The sequence below is a fragment of the Myodes glareolus genome, chromosome 23, assembly GCF_982192425.1.
Source record: "Myodes glareolus chromosome 23, mMyoGla1.1, whole genome shotgun sequence".
Classification (NCBI taxonomy): domain Eukaryota; kingdom Metazoa; phylum Chordata; class Mammalia; order Rodentia; family Cricetidae; genus Myodes; species Myodes glareolus.
In genome coordinates, this window is record NC_142048.1 from 19,525,551 (window position 1) to 19,551,651 (window position 26,101).

The 26,101-nt window shown below is 40.4% G+C and overlaps 1 protein-coding gene across 1 annotated transcript; it reads right to left on the bottom strand.

Moving 5' to 3' along the window:
* Window positions 1-4,693: 4,693 nt before the first annotated feature.
* LOC125413968 (lysozyme C-1-like) lies at window positions 4,694-8,275 on the bottom strand. Its single transcript, XM_048455692.3, has 4 exons — window positions 8,132-8,275; window positions 7,599-7,763; window positions 6,052-6,130; window positions 4,694-5,564 (listed from the first exon to the last, which is right to left on the bottom strand). The coding sequence occupies exons 1-4, from the start codon at window positions 8,265-8,267 to the stop codon at window positions 5,498-5,500; spliced, it is 447 nt and encodes a 148-aa protein (XP_048311649.1). The 5' UTR covers window positions 8,268-8,275; the 3' UTR covers window positions 4,694-5,497.
* Window positions 8,276-26,101: the final 17,826 nt, after the last annotated feature.

Sequence of the window (26,101 nt, forward strand, 5' to 3'; positions counted from 1 at the left end):
ACTGAAAACATCCTGGTATTGGCATAAAAACAGACAGGAGGACCAATGGAACAGAATCAAAGATCCAGATATTAATTCACATACCTAGAAACACTTGATTTTTGACAGAGAAGCAAAAATTATAAAATGGAAAAAAGAAAGCATGTTCAAGAAATGGTTCTGGTATAACTGGATATCAACATGCAGAGGAATGAAAGTAGACCCACATCTACTAACATGCACAAAACTCAAGTCCAAATGGATCAAAGATCTCAACATAAAACCAACAACAGTGAACCTCACAGAAGAGGAACTGAGAAATATACTTGAACACATTGGTCCAGAAGACCACTTCCTAAATATAACCCCAGTAGCATAGACATTGAGAGCAACAATTAATAAATGGGACCTCCTGAAACTGAAAAGCTTCTGTAAAGCAAAGGACATGATCAATGAGACAAAATGGCAACCTACAGAATGGGAAAATACCTTCACCAGCCCCACATCAGACAGTGGACTGATCTCCAAAATATACAAAGAACTCAAGAAATTGGTCATCAAAAGAACAAATAATCCAATAAAAAATGAGGTACAAACCTAAACAGAGAACTTTCAACAGAGGAATCAAAATGGCTGGAAGATACTTAAGGAAATGTTCAACATCTTTAGCCATCAGAGAAATGCAAATCAAAACAACTCTGAGATTCCATCTTATACCCATAGGAATGGCCAAGATCAAAATCACTGATGATAGCTTATGCTGTAGAGGATGTAGGTAAAGGGAAGATTCATCTATTGTTGGTGGGAGAGCAAACTTGTACAGCCACTTTGGAAATTAGTATGACAATTTCTCAGAACATTAAGAAACAACCTCCCTCAGCAATATCACTTTTTGGTATATACCCAAAGAATGCACAATCATGCCACAAGGACCTGTGCTCAGTTATGTTCATAGCAGCATTGTTTGTCATAACCTGAACCTGGAAACAACCTATATGCTCTCAATGGAAGAGTGGATAAAGAAAATGTAGTACATTTACACAACAGAGCACTACACAACAGAAAATAATGACATCTTGAAATTTGCGGGCAAAGAGATGGATCTAGAAAAACATCATATTGAGTAAGGGCCCAGATCCAGAAACACAAATATCATATATACTCACTCAGAAGTAGATTTTAGACATAAATCAAAGAAAACCCAGTCTATAATTCACAATCCCAGAGAGCCTAGACAACAAAGAGGACCGTAAGAGAGTCATACATGAATCTAATCTACATGTGAAGTAGACAAAAACAAGAGATCCTGAGTAAATCAGGAGCAGCGGGTTCATGGAGAGGGCAGAAGGGGAGGAGGAAGGAAAGGAGGGGAGCAGAGCAAAATATAAAGCTCAATTAAAAGCAGTAAAAAAAAGGAAAATAAAGAAAAGTGCTGATGCTAAACCTCAGGAGCATCAAGATAGTAAGTAAGGTTGCTTTCAAGCAGCAAGCACATGTTAGAAAGGCAACTGCTCACTCAACGACAGGAATGGTCTTATAGTTAGATTTTGACTGAGTGTTCTGCTTTTATATAAAAGCAAGTTCTGAAATAAACTCTGGGCTGTGTGGCTGTTTTTTCATGATCAAACAGACTTCCTGATTGTATCCTGAGTCTTTCTTCTCAGTTTCTCTTATCTGACTTTCCTTTGGTCTTAACAATCCCCACTCCAGGAACCCTTGCTGACTGCGGGTGCAGGTTCCTACACATATGTTACATAGATGACAGTGGGAAGACACCTAGCAACAAGTGGGGATGTAACTGCTTTGAATGCAGAGGCAGGCTGCTGCCCAGGTAGAAACACTAATAGTCCCATAGACTCATGTGCTTGGATGCTTATCATAAAGGGAGTGGAACCTTTAGGAGTTGTGTACTGGTCAGAGGAACTGTGGCCATTTGGAGTAGTTTGTAACTGTAAGGATGGACTTAGAGGTCTCTTATGTTCAAGCAACACCAGTTGTGGGATAGTATACTTCATGTTGTTTGCGAATCAAGACGCAAAAATCTTAGCTCCTCCAGCACCATGTCTACCTACATACCACCATGTCCAGCCATGATCATAATGGAATAAACCTCAAAAACTGTATCTCAACCAAATAAAATGTTTTCCCATATAAGAGTGGCCATGGTCATTGTGTCTCCATACTTAGAACACTGATTAAGACAGGAGGAGGCCACAGAGCACACCATCATGTACAGATCTTGTGCACTCACGTCCTAGTGGATATGGAAGATGGGTATAGAAGATGAACTTGTTGGAAGGCTTTGTCCTGCTTTCAGGATGAGAGATTCCTGGGGCATTTGGTTCCAGGACAGATGTTATGTATCAAAGAAGACAAACAACTTGGAGGAGTTAGTGAGATGGGAATCCAACTGTATATTGAGACACCACCTTTAATGGGATAACAAAACCCTTCAATCAATCCAGAAGGAAAGAACAGAAACTTAGCGAGAGTGCCCATAGTTTTGTTGACTTGGATGGAGGAACATTGTGTGGTGTTGCTTCTTTTCTTTCAGTGTATGAGACCCTGGGTTTGTTTGTTTGTTTGTTTGTTTGTTTCTTTCTTTCTTTCTTTCTTTCTTTCTTTCTTTCTTTCTTTCTTTCTTTCTTTTTGACAGAATTATTTTATTTATTTATTTATTTATTAAAAATTTCCACCTCCTCCCATTTCCCTCCCCTCCACCCTCCCCTGCCTTCCCTCTCCAGTCCAAAGAGCAGTGAGGATTTCCTGCCCCATGGGAAGTCCAAGGTCCTCCCCTCTCCATCCAGGTCTAGGAAGGTGAGCATCCAAACAAACTAGACTCCCACAAAGCTAGTACATGCAGTAGAATCATAACCCAGTGCCATTGTCCTGGCCTTCTCAGTCAACTCTCATTGTCAGCCATGTTCAGAGAGTCTGGTTTGATCACATACTCCATCCGTCCCAGTCTATCTGTCCTTGCTGAGCTCCCATTAATTAGATCAGTCCTGCCGTCTCAGTGGGTGGGCGCACCTCTCGTGGTCCTGACTTCCTTGCTCCTGGTCTCCCTCCTTCTGCTCCTCCATTGGACCTTGGGAGCTCAGTCCAGTGCTCCAATGTGAGACCCTGGGTTTCTTTAAATTTAATTAGACTTCCACAATTTTATACATACATACAATGTACTTTGTTCATATTCCTCTCAAATATCTTCTCCTATGTCCCTCCCCTTCCCATTGAACTCCTTCCCAACATGCCCTCTTCTCACTTAAGGGCTTCTGTGTATGAGTGCCTGCAGCATAAGTGAGGGTTCCTTGCATTTACTTGCATGAGCAAGGGCAATTACCATTGGCTACATCACTGAGGAATGCAGCTCCTATCTTACACTCACACCAGAAACCATTAACTGCTGATAACTCCTCTTGGAGGGGTGGGTCTCACACACACTTCCCTCGTCTATAATGCAATGCTAATGGGCCCGATCTGAAGCAGGAAATCTCTGCTGCTGAGGATTTATGAGTCCAACTGCCATGTTGAGTCCAGACAGAAGCATTCCATAGCACTTTTTTCTATCCTCCTTATAATACATACAGTTCAAATGCTTTGGGATAACAAAGTATTTCATCTGTGGAACAACATGTTCTGAAGGTAGAGTGATATACTAAAGGTATTGGATATACTTAAAATAAGAATAATATGAAAGAGTAAGACTCTCAAGGAGTTGTCATTAATAGTTTGTTCAAGGATGAAGTGATATTCTGCATGTACTTACAACAGGATAACAAGTTTTATTTCTTGAAACTTAAAACTCTTTTATGGATACCTCACAACACTCTGATCAGTCCACAGTTTGAGAGGTATCATATGCAGGGAAACTGAAAGACAGGAGTGAGGGACAAAAAGGATTACTACAGATTTTGTTCAGATTTAGCCAGTTTTATTCTGTTAGGCTGAGGAAAAGAATACTGAGAAAATATTTCCTAAGGATACATGTAAGATACCTGTTCTTGCAGAGGACCAAGGTTCCATTCTGAACACATCACAATTTACACTTATCTGTACCTCAAGTCCCAGGGAATCCAGTGTCCTGTTCTGACTTTTAAGGGCACCAATGCATGTGGTGCCCATGTGAGGAGGTAAAACATATGTATACATAAAACAAAATGGAAAAAAAAGCTGTGTGTTTTGTAGTTGAAAATATAGAATCTAAAAATAAAATATGATGCTCCTATTGAACAGAAAATGTCTCAAAACACAGGTATAGTGTAGGAGGAACAAAACACTAGAACAATACACAGGCTGTCTCTGCACTAATGTCTTCATATGTACATGTCTAGAGGCTTCATAATGTGGGAATTACTTTGCTACGGGCCCATTAGGGAAAAGAGGGTCAGCTTGCTCTTGAATATTACCACAGAAATATTCACCTGATTGCTTGTAGATGTAGGTGAGGATGTAGGCAATGGCTATATGTAGGTGAGGATGTGGACACATGCTTCATGTAGGTGAAGATGTAAGCAGATGCTAGATGTAGACGTGGATATAGGCAACCACTATCTATAAATGAGGATATAGGCACAGGTGTTATTTAGGTGAGGATGAAGATGCTAGTTATGTACAGGTGAGGATGTAGGCCCTACTGAGAGTACCATGTTGTTTTTCCCAATATATAAACAATTTCCCCCAGAGACACCATATGAGAGTAAGCACAGACAAGATGTGAATTGAAGCGATTTAATGGTAATTCGTAGTTTTTCACAATGCTCTTAGATTTGCTGATCCAAGCTCATCTGTCTCAGAGTTAGGTGATATGCAAGAAGCTACTTTAAGAAAGTTAAGGGCTAGCACAGACACTAATCTCTCTGGAATACCTCATGATTAGCAAGAGGAAGGGAACACTCTCTCAAGGGTTAAAATAGACCAACACATGAGTTGAGAATTTATTTTTTAAGTGGTATAAATGGGCAAATTCTAAAAAAATATTTTTTTGAAAGGTCACAGAGTTCATGACAAAAAGTTTCTGAGTACAGTTCTATTCACTCAGAGTTCTTTTCCCTTAAAACCCCAGCTTGCCCCATACAGTGGCTGTTCTAACTGTCTGGGTGCTAGGCCTGCACACAAAGCCTGGGAGCTCACACAGCTGCCATTTTACCCAAGATCAACTTGTCTCCTTTCAGTGTTTGTTTTAGTTCTTTGCAACAAGGGAGACATGAAGATTCATTCCAGTGAAACTTAATGTGAATTACTTCCTAAGTGAATGACTGAAGTATCTAGATGTGTCTGATGACCCCAGCATAGACCACTGACACAAACATCTGCTGCATTGCCTAACTGAAAACTGGAGGCTTTGTTTAAAACAATGAAGAAGACAGCAGAAGCCTTTAAGGAAACACTATCCTTTTTGCTCCTGTTTCTGTTGAAAGCCTGCTTGTTTGATGGGGAAAACAAGAAAGTGTTACCTTTCCCATAACTACTTCTAGAGAGAGAAAGAAACAGAATGAGCTGAAGTGGTGGTGCCCAGTGATTAGAGTCTGCAGTTCTTAAGATACTTGGTGACATCTCGGTTTTCACACTTGGCTCTCCATGCCCTCCTGTGGGAGAAAGTAATACAGGGAAGAAATGGTAAAAAAAAAAAAAATATCTCCCCTGTCACACACATTCTTAAACATTTAGGGGAAAGATAGTGTAACAGTGACACTAATGGAGATTCTGATCTGGGCCAAGATCTAATGTGAAATGTGAGTTGTAGATGCATCTAGAAACTACTACTGATTGATGCAGCTATGTCTCCATGGCAGTTTGAATATCTCAAAACCCTGAGTGCAGCACAGGATGCTCAATGTCAATGTGGCAACACATGCATGGTACTGTGAACTGATCTATAAACAATCTGGAGGCCTGACAAGGGAGTAGTAAACTGTGAGGATTCTCACAATCTGGAGAAATTACTTCAAAGTAATGATGTAAATAAAGGCCCCAGCTGTATTTGTAGAGCTGAGAATGACACTTGAGCCTTAGAAAGACTCCCTACATAAATCAACAGAACCACAAGTTTTCCCTTTCAAAATTCCAACATACCATGCTCTCATGCCTTCAAAATCACTCACGACCTTCTTTGCACATTTTATGGCTTCAGTGATGTCATCCTGGAGCAAAACTGAAAGACAGGGGTGAGGACTGGACAAGGACTGTTCAGAACCCATTTTCAGTTTAGATTCAGGCGGTTTTTCTCTGCAGCACTAAACAGTGAATGAAAGAAATTACTTTCCAAATATCCATGAATCTGTGATTATTGGAGACAGTCTTTTGATTCTATCCTGTTGATATGCTGTAAGTCATTTAATTTATCATTTGTGAAGTCCCTAGTGGTTGAGATGTACTTAAGTACTAGTGTTTTCTTAGAATACCAGTACTAATTATAAATTAAAGAACATATTGTAGTCATGAGAAGTCACTGGAGTCTGTGGGACTGTCAGCTACCATGAGGGAAGTTATTCTTTATTCTCACACTGGAAAACAGAATATGCTGAAACTGCCACATGGGTCTACCAGTGGAGATATATCCTGAAGAAAAGAAAAACAGTAGTAGGGACATATGGTTTCAGTGGCTAAGAGCATTGTATCCCCTTCCAGAGAAATGATTCCCAGCACCCATAGAGCAGATCTCAAGGATCTGTAACTCCAGTTCCAGGAATTGGAAGCCCTCTTCTAGCTTCCACAGGTACTACACACACAAGCGGTGCACAATCCTATATGCCGGCAAAATATACACACCCATAAAGATAAATGAATACTTTAAGAAAGAACACAATGCACAAGTCTTCTGTGAATCAAGTTCTTCCCAGCAATTTAAAGAAAATAAAAGGAGCCAGGTGCTGTAAGACTCAAGAATTGGGGCTTGAGAGATGTCTCAGGATTAAGAACACTGACTGGTCTCCAGAATCTTGAGTTCAATTCCCAGCAATCATAAAGTAGCTTACAGTCATCTTAATAAGCTCTAGCGCACTTTTCTGGCATGCATGTAGAAACTGTAAACACAATAAATAAATAAGCCTTAAAAAGAAAAGACTCACAACTTAAGCGCTGTATTTTCAGCATAAAGAATTGTGCATATAGAAGTCACAGGAGGACAGTCTAAGGAGCTGTTGGCTTAAAGCAGTCCACACTGTTTCTGAGACAGGGTCGGCGATGGGAACTGACTTAAAGATTAAGTTATGCCTGTTAGTCAGTGAATCCCATTGGTCTGCCTGTCTCAGACTCCCTAGCACTGATCTTATAGATGCATGTCCCCAACTCAGTTTTTATTTGGGTTCTGAGGGTCTGAGGAGATTCTACTGTCTGAGCTATCTTGTCAGGCTCTATTTTGTCTACTCATTCAGAAATTTTGAAGTGGACTCAAGAAACTTCTGATTGGTAGGCAGGGCATTCTATCACCAAGCTGTGCCTTAAGCCTATTGTCTTCCTTGGCTAGTTTTGATGTGCTGAACAATGACTTTTTAACAGTCAAGACAGTCTCCCCAGGTTCCTGATGTTTCTCTCAGTGTTGACTCCTGCATAGAAACCCTGTTCTTGCACATAAAAGCAGGCGAGTTGCTTGCTATCCCTGTAAACCTGCCTTGTCTTACCACTGCAGCGTATCCCACAGGCGTTCACTGGTTTGCGGGTTTTGCCATCATTACACCAGTGTCGGCTATTGATCTGAAATATCCCATAGCTGGTGCTTCGGTGTCCAGGGTGGTTGGTTACAACTCGTGTGTTAAAGCCACTCTCATGTTGAGCCAAACATATCCCTGAAAAGAAAAACAATACTCATCAATAAGCAGCCACAGCAAATGATTCATATTGGCTATCAAAATTAGCTGGCTGTATTTTACAAGTGATTTATTTTATAAGTACAATCATAGGATTAAATTATAAAATATGCTACCACTAGTTCAGGTCAGGTCCTATTACCTCTGCAAAGCACCAATGTCCCCTCCCATATCGTCACCCCAGTATCCCTGATGGAAAAGACAAGAATGTTTTTAATCAAACTAAGGCAAACACACAGGAATCCCAAAGCTTACTGACTCCAGCTCTCCCTCTGCACACTCATTGCTTCCTTGTACCTGTTCTCAAGGGGGTGCTTATCTGATAAGGTCAAGTAGAGAAGACTTACAGTTTTCCAGACTGAATCCCTTGTAGCCCACCATTCCATGTCTTTTCATAATTCTGGCAAGCTCACAGCGTTCATAGACCTTAGCCTGGACAGTGACAAAAAGCAAGAGCAATCCCAGGTTAAGGAGAGCCTTCATACTGCTTGGGAATCTACTCAACAACTACCTAACACAGGCAGGTCCAAGTATTTAAGCATCTTTTAAATCCCGGCATCCTCTAATGGTTTATGGACTCTACCTTTTGAGCTTTGTGCAAAGCAGGAAGTTCTTATTGATCTACAAACTTCAAAAGCATTTTTATTTTCTCCCAGTGTTTGATCAGAGATGTTCTGTTCTATAGATAAAGATAAAATGATACCGTTTAATTACTTGGCTCACAAAGAACCAGGAGGTAGAATTCCTCCTAAAACAGAAAGCCCATTTTATTTTATCTTGAGTATGAACAATATAAAGAAAAATACTGGTTTTGCTTTCCTACTTAACATGAGGTGTCACTATAAAACAACATTCTTTTAAAATTAAATATTTTTTTTTCTAATTTTTTATTTTTATTTTTTCAAAAGCAATGGTTAATTTTGTTCATTTTTTCCAGTTTTATTTATTTATTCAATTTATTTATTTTTTCAAAATTTCCACGTCCTCCCCTCCTCCCATTTTCCTTCCCCTCCCCCCTCCCCCTCCTTCTCCAGTCCTAAGAAAAGTCAGGGTGCCTTGCCCTGTGGGAAGTCCAAGGCCCTCTCCCCTCTATCCAGGTCCAGGAAGATGTGCATCCAAATAGACTAGGCTCCCAAAAAGCCAGAACATTTTTATTGAGCTATAAATTGCCTTCCACTCCCCTTCCTTCCTCTCCTCTCCCTTTCTACACTCTCCCATAGTCCCCATGTTCCCAATTTACTCAGGAGATCTTGTTTTTTTCTATGTCTCATGTAGTTTAGATCCATGTATGTCTTTCTTAGGGTCTCCATTGTTTTCTAGGTTCTTTGAGATTGTGAATTGTAGAACAGTTTTTCTTTGATTTATATCTAAAAACCACTTATGAGTGAGTCCATATGGTATTTGTACTACTCAATATAATGTTTTTATAAATCCATCCCTTTGCCCATAAATTTCAAGATTTCAGTGGGTTTTTTCTGTTGTGTAGTACTCCACTGTGTAAATGAACCATATTTTCCTCATCCATTCTTTGTTTGAGGGGAATTTATGTTGTTTCCAGGTTCGTGCTATGACAAACAATGGTGCTATGAATATAGCTGGGCAAATGTCCTTGTGGTATGATTGAGCATCCTTTGGGTATATTCCCAATAGTGGTATTGCTGTTCTTGAGGAAGGTTGTTTATCAATTTTATGAGAAATCTCCATACTCATATCCAAAGTGGCTATACCAGTTTGTACTCCCACCAGCAATGAAGTATTGTTTCTTTTATCTCAAATTCTCTCCAGCAAAAGTTGTCATCAGTGTTTTTGATCTCGACCATTCTTATAGGTGTAAGATGCCATCTCAGAGTTTGATTTGAATTTATCTAATGCCTAAGGATATTGAGTATTTTCTTAAGTGTCTTTCAGCCATTTTAGATTCCTCTGTTGAGAGTTCTCTGTTTAGGTCTGCACCCCATTTTTATTGGGTTATTTGTTCTCTTGATGTCTAATTTCTTGAGTTCTTTGTATGTTTTGGAGATTAGCCCTCTGTCTGATGAGGGGTAGGTGAAGATTTTTTTCCCCATTCTGTTCATTGCCGTTTTGTCTCGTTGATCATGTCCTTTACTTTACAGAAGATTTTCAGTTGCAGGAAGTCCCAACAAATTATTTTTTTGTATTTGCATTTACCGTTTCGTATTGTCTTTTTTTGCTTAAAATTATCTTACATAGACTTTCCCACAAAATGAATGTCTTAGTATTTATTGCAACCTGACTTGCCTCATCAGTGTTCTTTTCTTGACATTCCTGATAGTTTTGTAAATTTTCTATTGTTGCAAACAAGTGGTTGCATTTCTTTCAGAGACAAGGTCTCACTGTGCATCCCTGATTGGTCTATGTAGACTATAATGTTCTTGAACTCTTCTGCCTCCTGAGTGCTACGTTAAAGACATGGCTTTTTTTTCTTCTTGCTTTAAGTTTCTTATGTAAGTCATTTCCTAGCATAGACAAAGTAATAGAAGATCAATATTTTGGTAATCATTTAATATAAGAAACAATACTTTGACTTTCACTTGGAAATATTGATTTATGTTGGCATACTATTATTTGTATCACCCGATTCTGTGTTACCCCCTCGGTACAGTTCACGTGCCACTGTACCGTCCGCGAGTCAGGCAAGGGCCTAGAGATGGAAAGAACACACAAGAGATCTGGATCATTCGAAAGGAGATCAGCCGAATGCCATTTATTCAACTTTGGGGAAATCCTATTATACCTGGCTGCTGCACAAGGATTTCTGACCACGCAGGTGGGAAATTACCATTCCAAAGATGAAACAATGCCCTACAGCTAATCACCAGGCGAGGCGGAGGGAGCACAGGAACAAACAGGATGTTTAGCTGGCTGACCAGAAACTGTCCTCAAGATGCACCCCAGGAGCAAGGGTAGACCCAGGCCCTACAGGTCTCCCTTTTATATAAATTATATGATTAGGCCTGTCTTGGGTGGCATTGAACGTCAGGCAATACCCCTTACCCATCATGGGAAAGCATCCAGGTCAAGACAGATTTTCTGTCTTAGGTTGGGGCAGCCCCCCAAAAATCTTACCGGTCATTGGTTCACTAGTCACCCATCACCAAGTTCAGCCAGATTCATGCTAAGATTCTCCGGGACAATAGCTAAGAGGACTTGCCACATGACAACATTGACCTGAGCTTGCCTTTGGCTCTGGCACCATGAAACCATGAAGATGATGCTCCAGCACACATATGCATTCCTAAAGGAGACTGTGCCTGCTCAATCCTTAATAAGTCTGCCCAAATTGGAGCCCTTTAAGTAAGGTCTCAGCACTGGTGGAAGAAACCCTGGTATAGTTAACTAGAATAATCTCAAGAGCCAATCTGTAAATTCTGCATTCCAGGGTCCGTGAATAACAGCAATAAGCCTTTCCTGACCTAGCAGAGGTCATAAACCACAACCAATTGCAAAATCAACTGCAGTATTCAATTGTAAAATTAGCTCAATTTGAATGGCCAAGGCATTTGCAACCTGCCCTGAGAAGGTATCCATTGTGCTAGCAGAAGCAACTAACTGATTAATGGAAAATCCAGCAGCTCTAGCTGCTCTGTCAGCCACAGCAAAGGCTGCCAAAATCATGGGATGAGTTGATAGGTAGAGGAACAATCCTTGGCATTCGGACCAGCATAGCCAGCTCCTCAGGATCCCAGCAACTCTTCAGTTGACAAGCCAGTGTCTGTTAGATCTCTTGGCTCTGTCCTGCCTTCAGGCTTCTGGACAGGAAAATCCACAGCACGCACCAGATGCTCAGGTACCCAAATTGGATTGTCAGCATCCTGCGGGAAAACACAAACAGCTCCTCTTCCCCACACCAGTACAGGATCTGGACCATACCAGGTGCCATCTGTTAGATTCTTTCATTTAACATGAGGCATCCCGAAAGAATCTGGCCACCAATGCCGGTCAACAGCGGTATGAGAATGAGCATCAACAGTCAAAAAATTTTAAATGTATAATATAAAAGACAAATGGTCTCTGTGGGTGGAACCATATTTCCCCTGTTTTGTTTTATGCAAATAAGCTTTGAGCACACAATGCGCTAGCACCTCTATAGCTTATCCATACAACCATTTACTGCTCTAAGATCTTAAAGCAACCTCCATTTACCAGACTTTTTCTTAATAACAAATATAGGAGTATTCCAGGGAGAAGTGGATGCCACTATGCATTCTGCCTCTAGCTGTTCTAGGAACTCACTCAGTAGACCAGGCTGACCTAGAACTCACAGAGATCTGTAGATCTCTGCCTCCAAAGAGCTGGGATTAAAGGTCTGTGCCACTAGACCTGGCTTTTTTTCCTGGGCTGAATAACCATCCCTTCACCCTCAGGGCAATTCCTTTTAACGTGTCCTGATCATCTGCATTGAAAATAATTCTTTGATCCAGCTCTACCTTGACTCTCCCTAAAGGCAGAAACAATTACCTGACCCATCACGTGAGTGTCATCAATGGCCCTGCATAACTGAATAAAGTCATTTAAATCTCCATTTCTACGGGAGCTTAAAACCTCTTGACAAAATCTGTTAGCTTTTTCTTAGGCTAATTGCTTTATGACTGGCATAACTGAGTTCACATCCCCAAAAATGCGACTTCCCAACTGTAGCAGGCAGTCAATAAACTCAGAATAAGGTTCTGAAGATCCTTGAAGGGTCTTAGAAAGCTGTTCTTCTGCTCCTTTGTTAGGTAAAGTTTTCCAAGCTTTAAGGGCGGTGGCAGCTATCTGAGCATAAATCGCAGGATCATATGTGATCTGTGCTGCTAAGCCAGCATACTGTCCTTCACCAGTTAACATGTCAAGGTTATGCTGGGGGAAACCTGTGATGGCATTATTCCATGTGGTCTTTTTGCAATTTTCCTGCATTTCACCTCTCCATAGCAAATAATCTCCCCCTGAAAGATAAGCCCTGAAAAGCTGCATCCAGTCACTGGGTATAAGGTTGAGTTCTGCAAAGGATTCTTAAAAAAGCTACAGTGAAAGGAGCATGAGCTCCATAGGCCACAACTGCTTCTTTTACCTGCTTAATATCCTTAAAGGCTAGGCGGTTATGCTGCCTGATCCTCTGTTCTTGTGGATCAATAATTTCCACAACAGGATAAACCTGACTCTCTCTACTTAGATTATTTAGTCTGTCTTGGATGTCTCACATTTCTGCCTCTAAGTCTATATGGGCAGAAGCAGTAGTACAAGGATTTGAAGTGGCAAAGAATGTTTTTTGCGGTGGGAGTCTCATCGAGAGATCTCTGTTTGCTTCCTTCCTTTCCTCTTTTTCTAACTTCTTTTTTATCAGTGCAATCTCCTTTTCTAAAATTTCTTCTTCCTCTTCTATATCCCTTCTAACACTCTTAACTTCCTGCTCCTCAAAACTCTTAATAGAATTCACAGATTCCACTTTCTGAATCTCCTCAAGGGTTTTGCTCAAATTCTCTAATTGTTCTTTAACTTTTACATCATCACTGAGAAGAACATCTCTGACTAATCGCCATAGTGAAAATAATGCTATGGGGAATTCTTCTGGCCCTTGCTCTTTCAGTGCATTTTGAAGGCCAGCCTTTACCTGCTCCCAATCATTAATATTAAAACCCCCTGCACGTAGAAACCAGGGACTAAACTCTAAAACTGTCTTAATGATCTCTTGTGCCGTCTCAACTTTAATATCGGTGTCTTATTTCTCTAAAAGAACTAACAATTGGCCTGTTAACCGGCCCCTTAACACTGGAGCAGAATTACTTGCACCCATAACCAATACACCCCCTCACCAGTTACCTGCTGGCCAGCCTTCCGAGGGCAACCTCTCAGGGATCCTTACTTTCTGATCTTGCAAATGGGTCTCCGTCTGTAGCTGCTGCTGATCCTAGCGGGGCCTCCAATTGTATCATCTGCGCAGGAGTGGCGGGTCAACCAGACAGGAAGTAGAGGTGGGGCGATGAGAACAGGAGTATTTCTTCTGGAAAGAAGGAAGCTCTTCTGCCACTCCTGCGCAGACCTCCGAAGAGGCAGCATGTCACTTACCAAGCCATATGGCTACCATCGATAATAATAATGGGTTAATATAAGTTACAAGGGTTAACAAGATGCCTGAGCTAATGGACCAATCAGTTTATAATCTTATGGAGTCTTGTGTGTGATTTTTCGTTGGGAGTTGCCAGTTGTGGGGTACTGGGAGGGACAGAAACCCCAACAAGCTGGCCCCTCGTGTTACAGCCTCCCATGTGGAGTCAACAAAGCCAGGCACATTAATTGAGGCAGGACCAACCCCTCTACTCTGAATCAAGGCTGGGAAAGATTTCCCACCATAAGGAATGGGTCTAAAAAGCCATCCCATGCATAAGGGATGGGTCATAGTCACACTGCCAGGGTCTGCTAAAATAGTCCAAATTCCACAGCTGTTGCCCACATGCAGAGGACCATGTTGGGTCCCATGCTGGCTCCCCAGCTGTTAGTCAAGGGCTGATGAGTACCCATGAGCTCAATTCATCTGTCTCTGTGGATTTGCCAGTCATGATCTTGATGCCCCACACTTGTTCATATAGTCCATCCTACCACTCTTCAACTGAACTCTCAGAGGTCTGCCTGGTGCTTGCCTGTGGATTTTGCATCTGCTTCCATCATTTACTGGATGAAGGTTCTATGATGATAGTTAGAGTATTCAACAATCTGATTTCAGGGGAAGGCCAGTTCAGGCACCCTCTTCATTATAGCTAGAAGTCTTAGCTGGGCTCTTCCTTGTAGATTCCTGGGAATTTCACAAGCACCAGGTTTCCCACTAACCCCATAATGACTCTATCAAGATGTCTCTTTCAATGCTCTCCCTCTCCGTCCTTGCCCTAACTCTACCATCCCTATCCCTCATGCTCTCACACCCCATCTCCTAACCTGTAACACCCATACAGCCCCAGTTTACCCTGGAGATCTCCCATCCTTTTCCCCTTCCCAGGATGATTCATGCATCCCTCTTAGGGTTCTCTTTTTATTCATTAATATTTGTAGAGCTTACCTGTAACTATCCTTTATTAACTGGGAGTGAATCCTATCACACTATTTTCAAGCAGACTTTAAAATAAGTAGAAATACTCTTCTGCCTGTGAACGATGTGACATTTCTAACTCAGTTGCCAGTGATTACAACTTGGAAAAACTACCTGATTTTAATATACTAAAGAGAAAGTATTATTGTGACATTTTTATTTATTTATTATACTGGAGCTTGAACCCAGGGACCTGAACATGAAAAACAAACACTCGGTTCTGATAGCCGGCCTGCAGCAGCTAAGACCGCAGGCAGGGATTCTTCTGACCAGCGAGGGGCTCTGATCCTGTGCAGGGGTAAGTGTGTGGACCGGTGAGGGGACACACAATATTCCCGCCATCCTTATCTCCCTGGCTACTCCAAAGGGGCAGCTTCCCCCAGCTAATCCCTCTCTCCTGCTATGCCATCCCAGCTTTTGGCCTCGAACCCCTCCCCTCCCCTCTCCCTTCTTCGGGGCTTAAATTCCTCCATCTCAGCTGGGGCGGGCACCGCGGGCCGGGGCAGGCGGTGAGAGCAAAGGGGCGGGAGTCCCTTTGTTCTGATAGCCGGCCTTCAGCAGCTAAGACCGTAGGCAGGGACTCTTCTGACCAGCGAGGGGCTCTGATCCTGTGCAGGGGTAAGTGTGTGGACCGGTGAGGGGACACACAATATTCCCGCCATCCTTATCTCCCTGGCTACTCCAAAGGGGCAGCTTCCCCCAGCTAATCCCTCTCTCCTGCTACGCCATCCCAGCTTTTGGCCTCGAACCCCCCCCTCCCCTCTCCCTTTTTCAGGGCTTAAATTCCTCCATCTCAGCCAGGGTGGACACCACGGGTCGGGATAGGTGGTGAGTGCAAAGGGAAGGAAGTCCCTTTGTTCTAATAGCCTGCCTGCAGCTAGCTAAGACTGCAGGCAAAGTGATTCCTGGATAGCAAGGGTCACTAATCCAGTAGAAGAAGACCCAGCGGAGGGAAGAGCCATTGGAGAGCATCTGAAGGAAGAGATGGGCAGGCGCCAAGGAAAGAATTCCTCCAACAATCTGAAAAACAACATGAAATCACCAGATCCCAGCGATCTTATGACAGAAGGACTCGAACGTCCTATTCCGGAAGAAGTGGAAAACAGTGTCATTATGAAAGCAATAGAGTCTCTAAAACAGGGTATGAATAACTCACTTAAAGAAATAGAAGAGAAATATAACAAAAAAATGGAAGAAATGAGTAAAGAAATGGAAGACAAATATAACAAAAAGTTTGAAGAAATGAGTAAATTCGTAAATGATACCCTGGGAAACCAAGAAAAAGCAATCAAACAGGTAATGGAATCAGTGCAAGAATTGAAAACTGAAATGGAGGCAGTGAAGAAAACACAAACCGAGGGCCGGCTGGATATGGAAAATCTAGGTAAACGAACGGAGACTACAGAATCAAGCTTAACCAATAGAATACAAGAGATAGAAGATCGAATCTCAGATTATGAAGACACCATAGAGAAAATAAACGCCCTGACCAAAGAAAACAGCAAATCCAACAAATTCTCATCACAAAACATTCAGGAAATATGGGATATAATAAAAAAAACAAATCTAAGAATAATAGGAGTAGAAGAAGGAGAAGAATTGCAGATCAAAGGTCCAGAAGATATATTCAACAAAATTATAGAAGAAAACTTTCCCAACCTAAAGAGGGATATTCCTATGAAGGTGCAAGAAGCATACAGAACACCGAATAGACTGGATCAGAAAAAAAACGTCCCCTCGCCATATAATAATCAAAACACAAAGCAGTCAGATTAAAGAAAGGATATTAAGAGCTGCAAAGGAAAAAGGTCAAGTAACCTATAAAGGTAAACCTATCAGACTTACACCAGACTTCTCTATAGAAACCATGAAAGCCAGAAGGTCCTGGATAGAGGTACTGCAGAAATTAAGGGACCATGGATGCAAGCCCAGATTACTTTACCCAGCCAAGCTTTCGTTCACTATCAACGGAGAAAACAAAATATTCCAGGATAAAAACAAATTTAAACAATATGTAACTACTAATCCAGCCTTACAGAGAATACTAGAAGGAAAATTACATCCCAAGGAATCCAATACTGCCAACACTGACTACAATAATTCAGACATCTAGCGACCCTTCACTAGCACAATTCAAAGAAGGAAAACACATACACTCTATTACCACCAAAAAAATGACTGGAGTCAACAACCAATGGTCATTAATATCTCTTAATATCAATGGACTCAATTCACCTATAAAGAGGCACAGACTTAGAGATTGGATACGAAAACAGGATCCAACATTCTGCTGTTTACAAGAAACACACCTCAACCACAAAGACAGACACCTACTCAGAGTAAAGGGTTGGGAAAAGGTCTTCCAAGCAAATGGACCTAAGAAACAAGCGGGTGTGGCCATTCTAATATCTAACAAAATCGACTTCAAACTAAAATCAATCAGAAGAGATGGAGATGGACATTTCATACTCATAACAGGAACAACTCATCAGGAAGAAGTCTCAATCCTGAATATCTATGCCCCTAATGTAAAGGCACCCACATATGTAAAAGAAACTCTTCTAGAACTCAAGGCAGTCATCAAACCACACACGCTAATAGTAGGAGACTTCAACACTCCTCTCTCACCGATGGACAGGTCAATCAGACAGAAACCAAACAGAGAATTAAGAGATTTATTGGAGGTATTGAATCAAATGGACTTAACAGACATCTATAGAACACTCCACCCAAATAGGAAAGAATATACCTTCTTCTCTGCAGTTCATGGAACCTTCTCGAAGATTGACCACATACTCGGCAACAAAGCAAACTCCCACAGATACAAAAAAATATTAGTAACCACATGTGTCTTGTCAGATCACCATGGATTAAAATTAGAATTCAACAACAATGCTACCCCCAGGAAGTCAACAAACTCATGGAAGTTGAACAGTCAACTACTAAATCATCCCTGGGTCAAGGACGAAATTAAGAAAGAAATTAAAGTCTTCCTTGAATTTAATGAACACAAAGACACAACATACTCAAACCTATGGGACACTATGAAAGCAGTGCTAAGAGGAAAGTTCATAGCAATAGGTGCCCAAATAAAGAAAACGGAGAAAGCACACATTGGAGACCTAACTGCACACTTGAAAGCTCTAGAAAAAAAAGAAGCTGATTCACCCAGGAGGAGTAGAAGACTGGAAATAATCAAACTGAGGGCTGAAATCAACAAAATAGAAACAGAGAAAACAATCCAAAGAATCAATGAATCAAAAAGCTGGTTCTTGGAGAAAATCAACAAGATTGACAAACCCCTATCCAAACTAATCAAACGGCAGAGAGAGAACATGCAAATTAATAGGATCAGAAATGAAAAGAGGGATATAACCACAGACTCAGAGGAAATTCAGAGAATCATTAGATCTTACTACGAAAGTTTATATGCCACAAAGTTGGAAAATGTAAAAGAAATGGACATTTTTTTAGATAAGTACCATATACCAAAGTTGAACCAAGAACAGGTGAATAATCTAAATAGACCTGTTAGTCGTGAAGAACTAGAAGCTGTTATCAGAAATCTCCCTACCAAAAAAAGTCCAGGACCAGATGGTTTCAATGCAGAATTCTACCAGAATTTCCAGGAAGAGCTAATACCTATACTCCTTAATGTATTCCATAATATAGAAACAGAAGAGTCATTGCCAAACTCCTTTTATGAAGCTACAGTTACCTTAATACCAAAACCACACAAAGACACAACCAAGAAAGAGAATTACAGGCCAATCTCACTCATGAACATCGACACGAAAATTCTCAATAAAATCCTGGCAAACCGAATCCAGGAACACATTAGAAAAATTATCCATTATGATCAAGTAGGCTTCATCCCAGAGATGCAGGGCTGGTTCAACATACACAAATCTATCAATGTAATCCATCATATAAATAAACTGAAAGAAAAAAATCATATGATCATTTCATTGGATGCTGAAAAAGCATTTGACAAAATTCAACACCCATTTATGATAAAGGTGTTGGAGAGACTGGGGATACAAGGATCATACCTAAATATAATAAAAGCAATATAAAGCAAGCCGACAGCTAACATCAAATTGAATAGAGAGAAACTCAAAGCCTTTCCACTAAAATCAGGAACACGACAAGGCTGTCCACTCTCTCCATACCTCTTCAATATAGTGCTTGAAGTTCTAGCAATAGCAATAAGACAACATAAGGAGATCAAGGGGATTCGAATTGGAAAGGATGAAGTTAAACTTTCGTTATTTGCTGACGATATGATAGTGTACATAAGTGACCCCAAAAACTCTACCAAAGAACTCCTACAGCTGATAAACACCTTTAGTAACGTGGCAGGATACAAGATCAACTCCAAAAAATCAGTGGCCCTCCTATACACGAAGGATAAAGAAGCTGAGAGGGAAATCAGAGAAACATCACCTTTCACGATAGCCACAAATAGCATAAAATATCTTGGGGTTACTCTAACCAAGAAAGTGAAAGACCTATTTGACAAGAACTTTAAGTCTTTGAAGAAAGAAATTGAGGAGGATACCAGAAAATGGAAAGATCTCCCTTGTTCTTGGATTGGGAGGATCAACATAGTAAAAATGGCAATTCTACCAAAAGCAATCTATAGATTCAATGCAATCCCCATCAATATCCCATCAAACTTCTTCACAGACCTTGAGAAAACAATAATCAAGTTTATTTGGAAAAACAAAAAACCCAGGATAGCCAAAACAATCTTATACAATAAAGGAACTTCAGGAGGCATTACCATTCCTGACTTCAAACTCTATTACAGAGCTACAGTATTGAAAACAGCTTGGTATTGGCATAAGAACAGAGAAGTCGACCTATTGAATCGAATAGAAGACCCGGATATTAACCCACAAACCTATGAGCACCTAATATTTGACAAGGGAGCTAAAGGTATACAATGGAAGAAGGAAAGCATCTTTAACAAATGGTGCTGGCATAACTGGATGTCAACCTGTAGAAGGATGAAAGTAGATCCATACCTATCACCATGCACAAAACTCAGGTCCAAATGGATTAAAGACATCAACATTAATCCGTCCACTTTGAACCTGATAGAAGAGAAAGTGAGAAGTAGTCTACAAGATATAGGCACAGGAGGCCTCTTCCTAAGTAGGACCCCAGCAGCACAGACAATAAGAGAAACAATGAATAAATGGGATCTACTGAAACTGAGAAGCTTCTGTAAAGCAAAGGACACTGTCAGTAAGACAAAAAGGCTGCCTTCTGACTGGGAGAAGATCTTCACCAACCCCTCATCAGACAAAGGTCTGATCTCCAAAATATACAAAGAACTCAAGAAACTAGGCACTAAATCTCTAAATAACCCAATTAAAAAATGGGGTACTGAACTGAACAGAGAATTCACAACAGATGAACTTCGAATGGCCAGAAGACACTTAAGGTCATGCTCAACTTCCTTAGCGATCAGGGAAATGCAAATCAAAATCACTTTGAGATACCATCTGACACCTGTCAGAATAGCTAAAGTCAAAAACACCAATGATAGCCTATGCTGGAGAGGATGTGGGGTGAGGGGAACACTCATCCATTGTTGGTGGGAATGCAAACTTGTGCAGCCACTGTGGAAATCAGTGTGGCAGTTTCTCAGGAAACTGGGAGTCAACCTCCCTAAGGACCCAGCAATTCCACTCTTGGGAATTTACCCTAGAGATTCCCTAGCATACAACAAAAGCATTTGTTCAACTATGTTCATAGCAGCACTATTTGTAATAGCCAGAACCTGGAAACAGCCGAGGTGCCCCTCAATAGAAGAATGGTTAAAAAAGGTGTGGAACATATACACGTTAGAGTTTTACTCAGCGGTAAAAAATAATGACATCTTGAATTTTGCATGCAAATGGATGGACATAGAAAACGCTTTACTGAGTGAGGTAAGCCAGACCCAAAAAGAGGAACACGGTATGTATTCACTCATAAGTGGATTCTAACCATAATTTAAAGGTATTTGAGCCTATTTTTCGTGATCCTAGAGAAGCTAAATAAGAAGACGATCCTGATGAAGATTATTTAGCTATCTGCCAGGAGGTAGGAAATAGTCAAGAGTCCCAGGTAACCTTGGGTGCATGGGGGGGGCGGTGGGAGGGTTGTTGGAAGGGGAGAGGGTTAGAGAGAAGGGAGTAGGGGAGGAATGGAGAAAGCTGGTTGACCGGGATGGGGGGAAGGGAGGAAGGATGAATAAGGGATCAGGGATGAATATATTTCAACTAAGGGAGTCATTTTAGGGTTTATAGGAAACTTGATTATATATGGGATCCCAGGTCCAAGGAGAGATCCCCAGATTGTTCTCTGGACAGTGGAGAGGGTGCCTGAACCGGCCTTGGCCCACAACCATACTGATGAATATTTTGCATGTCACCATAGAACCCTCATCTGGCGATGGATGGAGATGGAGGCGGAAAACCACGTTGGAACACTGGACCTAGCTCCCTAGGTCCAAATGAGAGGCAGAAGGAAAGAGATCGTGAGCAAAGAAGGCAAGGGCACAGGAAACCTTCATCCGACGTTGGATGGCGATACAGATGGAGACCCATATTGGAACACCGAACTGAGCACTCCACAGTCCAAATGAGGAACAGAATGATGAAGAAAATAAAAAAAGTAATCAGGACTGCGAGGGATGCGAGCACCCACTGATACAAGGGGACTGATATAATGGGAGTTCACCAAGGCCTGTTGGACTGGGACTGAACGAGGACATGATCCAGCCAGATTCTCTGAATGTGGCTGGCCCGGAGCCTTTTTGAAAAGCCGTTGACAATGATACTGGGACTTGCTTCCTCTGCATGTACTGGATTTTGGCGCTCCAGTCTGTTTGGACTCTCACCTTCCCTGGACCTGGAGGGAGGGGGGAGGAACTCGGGCTTCCCACAGGGCAGGAAACCCTGACTGCTCTGGGGGATGGAGAGGGAGGGGGAGAGGGAGTGAGGGGAGTGGGAGGGTGGTGGGAGGAGGGGCTGAAATGGAAACTTTTATAATTTAATAATAATAAAAAAAAGAAAAACAAACACTCTAACATTTTGAATTTTTAATTTATTATTATCATTATCATTATTATTATTATCATTATTATTATTATTAGTAGTAGTAGTGATAGTAGAGATAGTAGTGGTAGTAGTGGTAGTTTTCTAAGACAGGCTTTTTTCTGTACAACAGCCCCAGCTGTCCTGGAACTTGCTCAGTAGACCAGATTGGCCTTGAATACTCAGAGATCTGCCTACCTCTGCCTCCTGAGTGCTGGGATTATAGGCTGGTACCATCACCACCCACTCCTCATTTATTTCACTTTTATAAATGCATGATAACTTTGAGAGCAGGTGATAAGAAATGAGTTTTTATACTGGTGAAGACTTTACTAGTGATAGTACTTCCATTTCAGTTGCTTGATTTCTTTCAGCAATAATAAATTGCAATTAGTAGAAAGAGATACAGGTTTATGCAACTGAAAGTAGTATTTCATACAGATCATTTGAACAAGTATTTTCCCTATTAAATAGTTTATTCTCTCATCATGAGTCTTTGTTTTCACGAATATAGTAAAAACAGGAACCTTATTGAAAGGAGCTAGAGACACATTGAGGGAATATATAAACTATTAACCTTAAAGTGTGTAGGAGGGGTTACATCTCAAGAAGGCAAGAATTCACTTTTCTTCTCTTCCCAAACAACTGGATCCAAGTCCTGGAACATGTTTCTTTAGCGGAATATGTTTTAGTAGATATGTGTCTTTCTTTCAAATATTTCCTTAAAATGTAGCTTTCCAATCAAGTTTATCTTGATGATGTATTTAAAATTGAATATTTCTTCCTTGGAATTTGCTATCATTCTGTCATCTGTTATTTTATTTCCTGATAGAACTCACATATAAAAATAGGCACATTTACTTATTATTTTTAAATCTTTGCATTAGGATATGAGTTAAGGAAGTTAAAAATTTTGTTTATTGAACTGATTGGTATATAACAAGAATTTCTAACTCTCCCTTAAAGACATTATGTATTTAAAATGATGAAAGTATATGATTTAATAAAACAAACCGAAATCTGATTCGTATGCTAATATCTTATAGAAAATATTGGCTGAAATTCTGAACAAAGCACTAATAAACGTAAATTATGAATTTTTCTTCAGTTTATGTATGTTGAGATATGCAGTGGTTTTAAAGATTTCCTACAATTTTAATATGAACAAATCTATGATGCTGTTTAATGAAACAGCGTTTATATACATTCACTGAAATCCTCTACAATGTGATAGAATCTGTAAAATTTGCTTCATAGCCATTTTGAAAACCAAACTCTATAGGTGACAGAAGAATGATCCTGAGTTACTAACTGTGTCATTGACTGATGGATACAGGAGTTAAATTGAACAATTTTGCGTTAACTGATTCTATGTTTGTGTATATTTAAGTCTTTAGAAAATAAAATATCTTATTGGACTGTAAATAGCTAAACAAATACCTAATTACTTGGAATCATGATTAGTATCACATTCTCCTGATTGTAAAATCTTACTCTATGATGGCACTTCTTAGAAATTTTGTATTTTGTTATTATCATGAACAATAAATATTAACTCTATAAGGGAATATCTGTTAACAGCGCCATGAACAGATTTTTTTTGGCAAACTAATCTGGAAGTTCATTAAAAAGTTCAGCAAGTTATCATATAAAAACACTATTCCATGCATCAGCCAGTATCTATGTAAGAAAATTTAAATTATGATTTCATAGAATGTTGAACTTTTAAAAAAATTTTATTCTTATCTCATACATCACATCAGGACATCAGTTTTTCTTTCCTCTCACTCCTCCCCATTGCTACCCCCACCTCCCCTCTGCCCCAGATCAACTTCTCCTCTGCTTTCCTTAACAAAAATGAGAAAACTCTCCAGGGATATCCACTGAACATGGACTAACAGGAACTATAAAAACAGGACACAAACTCTCCTATCAAGTGTAGAACAGGCAACCCAGTAGGAGGAAAGGAGTCCCAAGTACAGGCAAAAAGTCAGAGACATCCCTCACTGCCATAATTGGGAGTCCCATAACACCAAGCTAAAAGTCCATAAGATTTATAAAAGGAGGCTGCTCTGACCAATGCAAAGTCCATGCTTACTACTTCAGTATCTGAAGCTACTGTAAGCGCAGTTTAGTTGACTTGGGGGATGGTGTTCTCATGGTATCCTAGAATGCCCTGGTGACTACAATTCTTCTTCCTTGTATTCTTTCAGTTTCCCCCAGTTCCATCAAGAATTTGGAGGTTTGTCTCTGCATCTGCAACCATCAATTGCTATATGATACCCCCTGATGAAAATTGAGTTAGACACCTGCCTATGAGAAATACAAAATATATTTAACAATAGTTTTGTTGACTTTTACATTTTGGTGCTTGTGGACATGCATTCACACACAACTTTTATTACATATTTATATATCAACTATATATGTATTTATGTATCTAAAGATATATGTAGGTATTGGTAAATATATTAATCTATAGATATATATTTGCAATTATGTGCTTTTCAGAGAGCCCACTTCTTTGGACCCAGACTCTTCCTGCTGGACTGAGCTTGGGGTCTGTGTGTGGAAGGCAATCATCTTGCTTTGGGAGACTTGCTGTTTTTTGGCTTGTGCTCTTTGGATTAGGCGTCTCAGAGATTGAAGCCTCAGTAGTTGGACATGTGTCTCGTTCTCAGTCTGGGTTTGAGTTGACTTGCCAGTGTAGATCTGGGATCAGGCCTCCTCTTGCTGTCAGAGCTCAGCTTCCTCCGACAAGAGTTGGCAGTGAGTTTCTCAGGGACAGTAGGGCTTGGCAAGATGCCTTTGCTGGGATTTCTGCTGGAGCCCAGAAAAGCCACAAAACAATCCCACACCAGTGAAGAATTAGGGGTAATTAAACAGTTTATTTATTTGAGGAGAAAAACTTACACATCACCGTGCCAAACAACAGTCCTCTCATAGCAAACAGAAAACAGAGAGTCTAGGAACTGGAATGGAAGCCAGAAGCAAAAGAGAGAGTGCCCAGTTCTGGCTGCTTTTTAACATATAAGAGACCACGCCCCAGTGGGCTGGTATCTTAGAGGCTATTGACTGAAGGAGCAGAAGTAGCTGAAGGAGCTCCCACAGCACCTCCCCCTTTTGTTTAAGTAAGAGAGTTCCAAACCCAATACAAAACAATACACACTAAGAACAGATATCAATTATAAGATTAGGATTACAATCAGCATAAACAATATTAAGCAAGGAATATATGCTAAATGTTTTAATAAATAATCTATCCTATGGAGTCTAAATCTTGTATAGGAAATGACTGATCTTGATCATAAGAGTATGGTAACTAGGACTTCAACCCCATCAAAGGCCTGAGAAGGGAGATAATATTACTTGAGCAGGCAGGAAGTACAATCAAGTAGCTTCCAAAGTGAGTAATATATGACCGAGACAATTAGCTACCTGAGCAAACTCCCAAAGTCTCATTTTGCAACATTGAAGCAACCAATTTTGGCTAGCCTAGTATAACTGTCAGACCATTTTCAGAGGCAGGAAAATTTTCAAAACCATTTTACAGTGTCTTGGCAAGATTTGACAGTCCTGCTTATCCATTTCCAGATACTATGTAACTTGTCAGTGATTGAGTCATTGTCAGGCGCTTGCCAAAATGTCAGTTTTGCCAAGAAGAAAACAAGTTCTAAGTGGAGTGTCTTTGGTGCTCAACATTCTCTTGGGAATAGATTGGTGCTGTCAGAAGCAATCATGTCTCGTGTCAACAGAACTCTAAATTATTTAAATGCCATGTTTCACAGATTCTTGAATTGTTTGAAGAATAGATATCAAGACAGAATAAAATCTCTATGTATCTAAAGAACCTAATTGATCTGACTGTATGTCCAACAAATATGAACAACTATTGGCCTATAATAATATTAAAATATACCCTAAAAGTTGTATCAATATACAAAATGTCCTAAACCAAGGTAGAAACATGTATATATAATCTGACAAAATTACTTTGTATATACGTACAAAAATGAAAGCAAAAGTAACAAATATAATTTGAACTTTTATCAATATACAAAACCTATACCAATGTAAATTATCCATAAATAATGGCTCACAAGTATTCACTCTATTACCCACTATTACTATCCCCCTTTTCTCTT

Bases quoted from the DNA above. Each gene is read 5' to 3' on its own strand.
- LOC125413968 (XM_048455692.3), bottom strand. From the start codon at position 8,267: ATGAAGGCTCTCCTTAACCTGGGATTGCTCTTGCTTTTTGTCACTGTC. The intron at 6,131-7,598 runs GTAAGACAAGGC...CCTGTCTTTCAG, and splicing joins CTGTGGGATACGCTGCAGTG to TTTTGCTCCAGGATGACATC. The intron at 5,565-6,051 runs GTATGTTGGAAT...TTTCTCCCACAG, and splicing joins TTTGAAGGCATGAGAGCATG to GAGGGCATGGAGAGCCAAGT.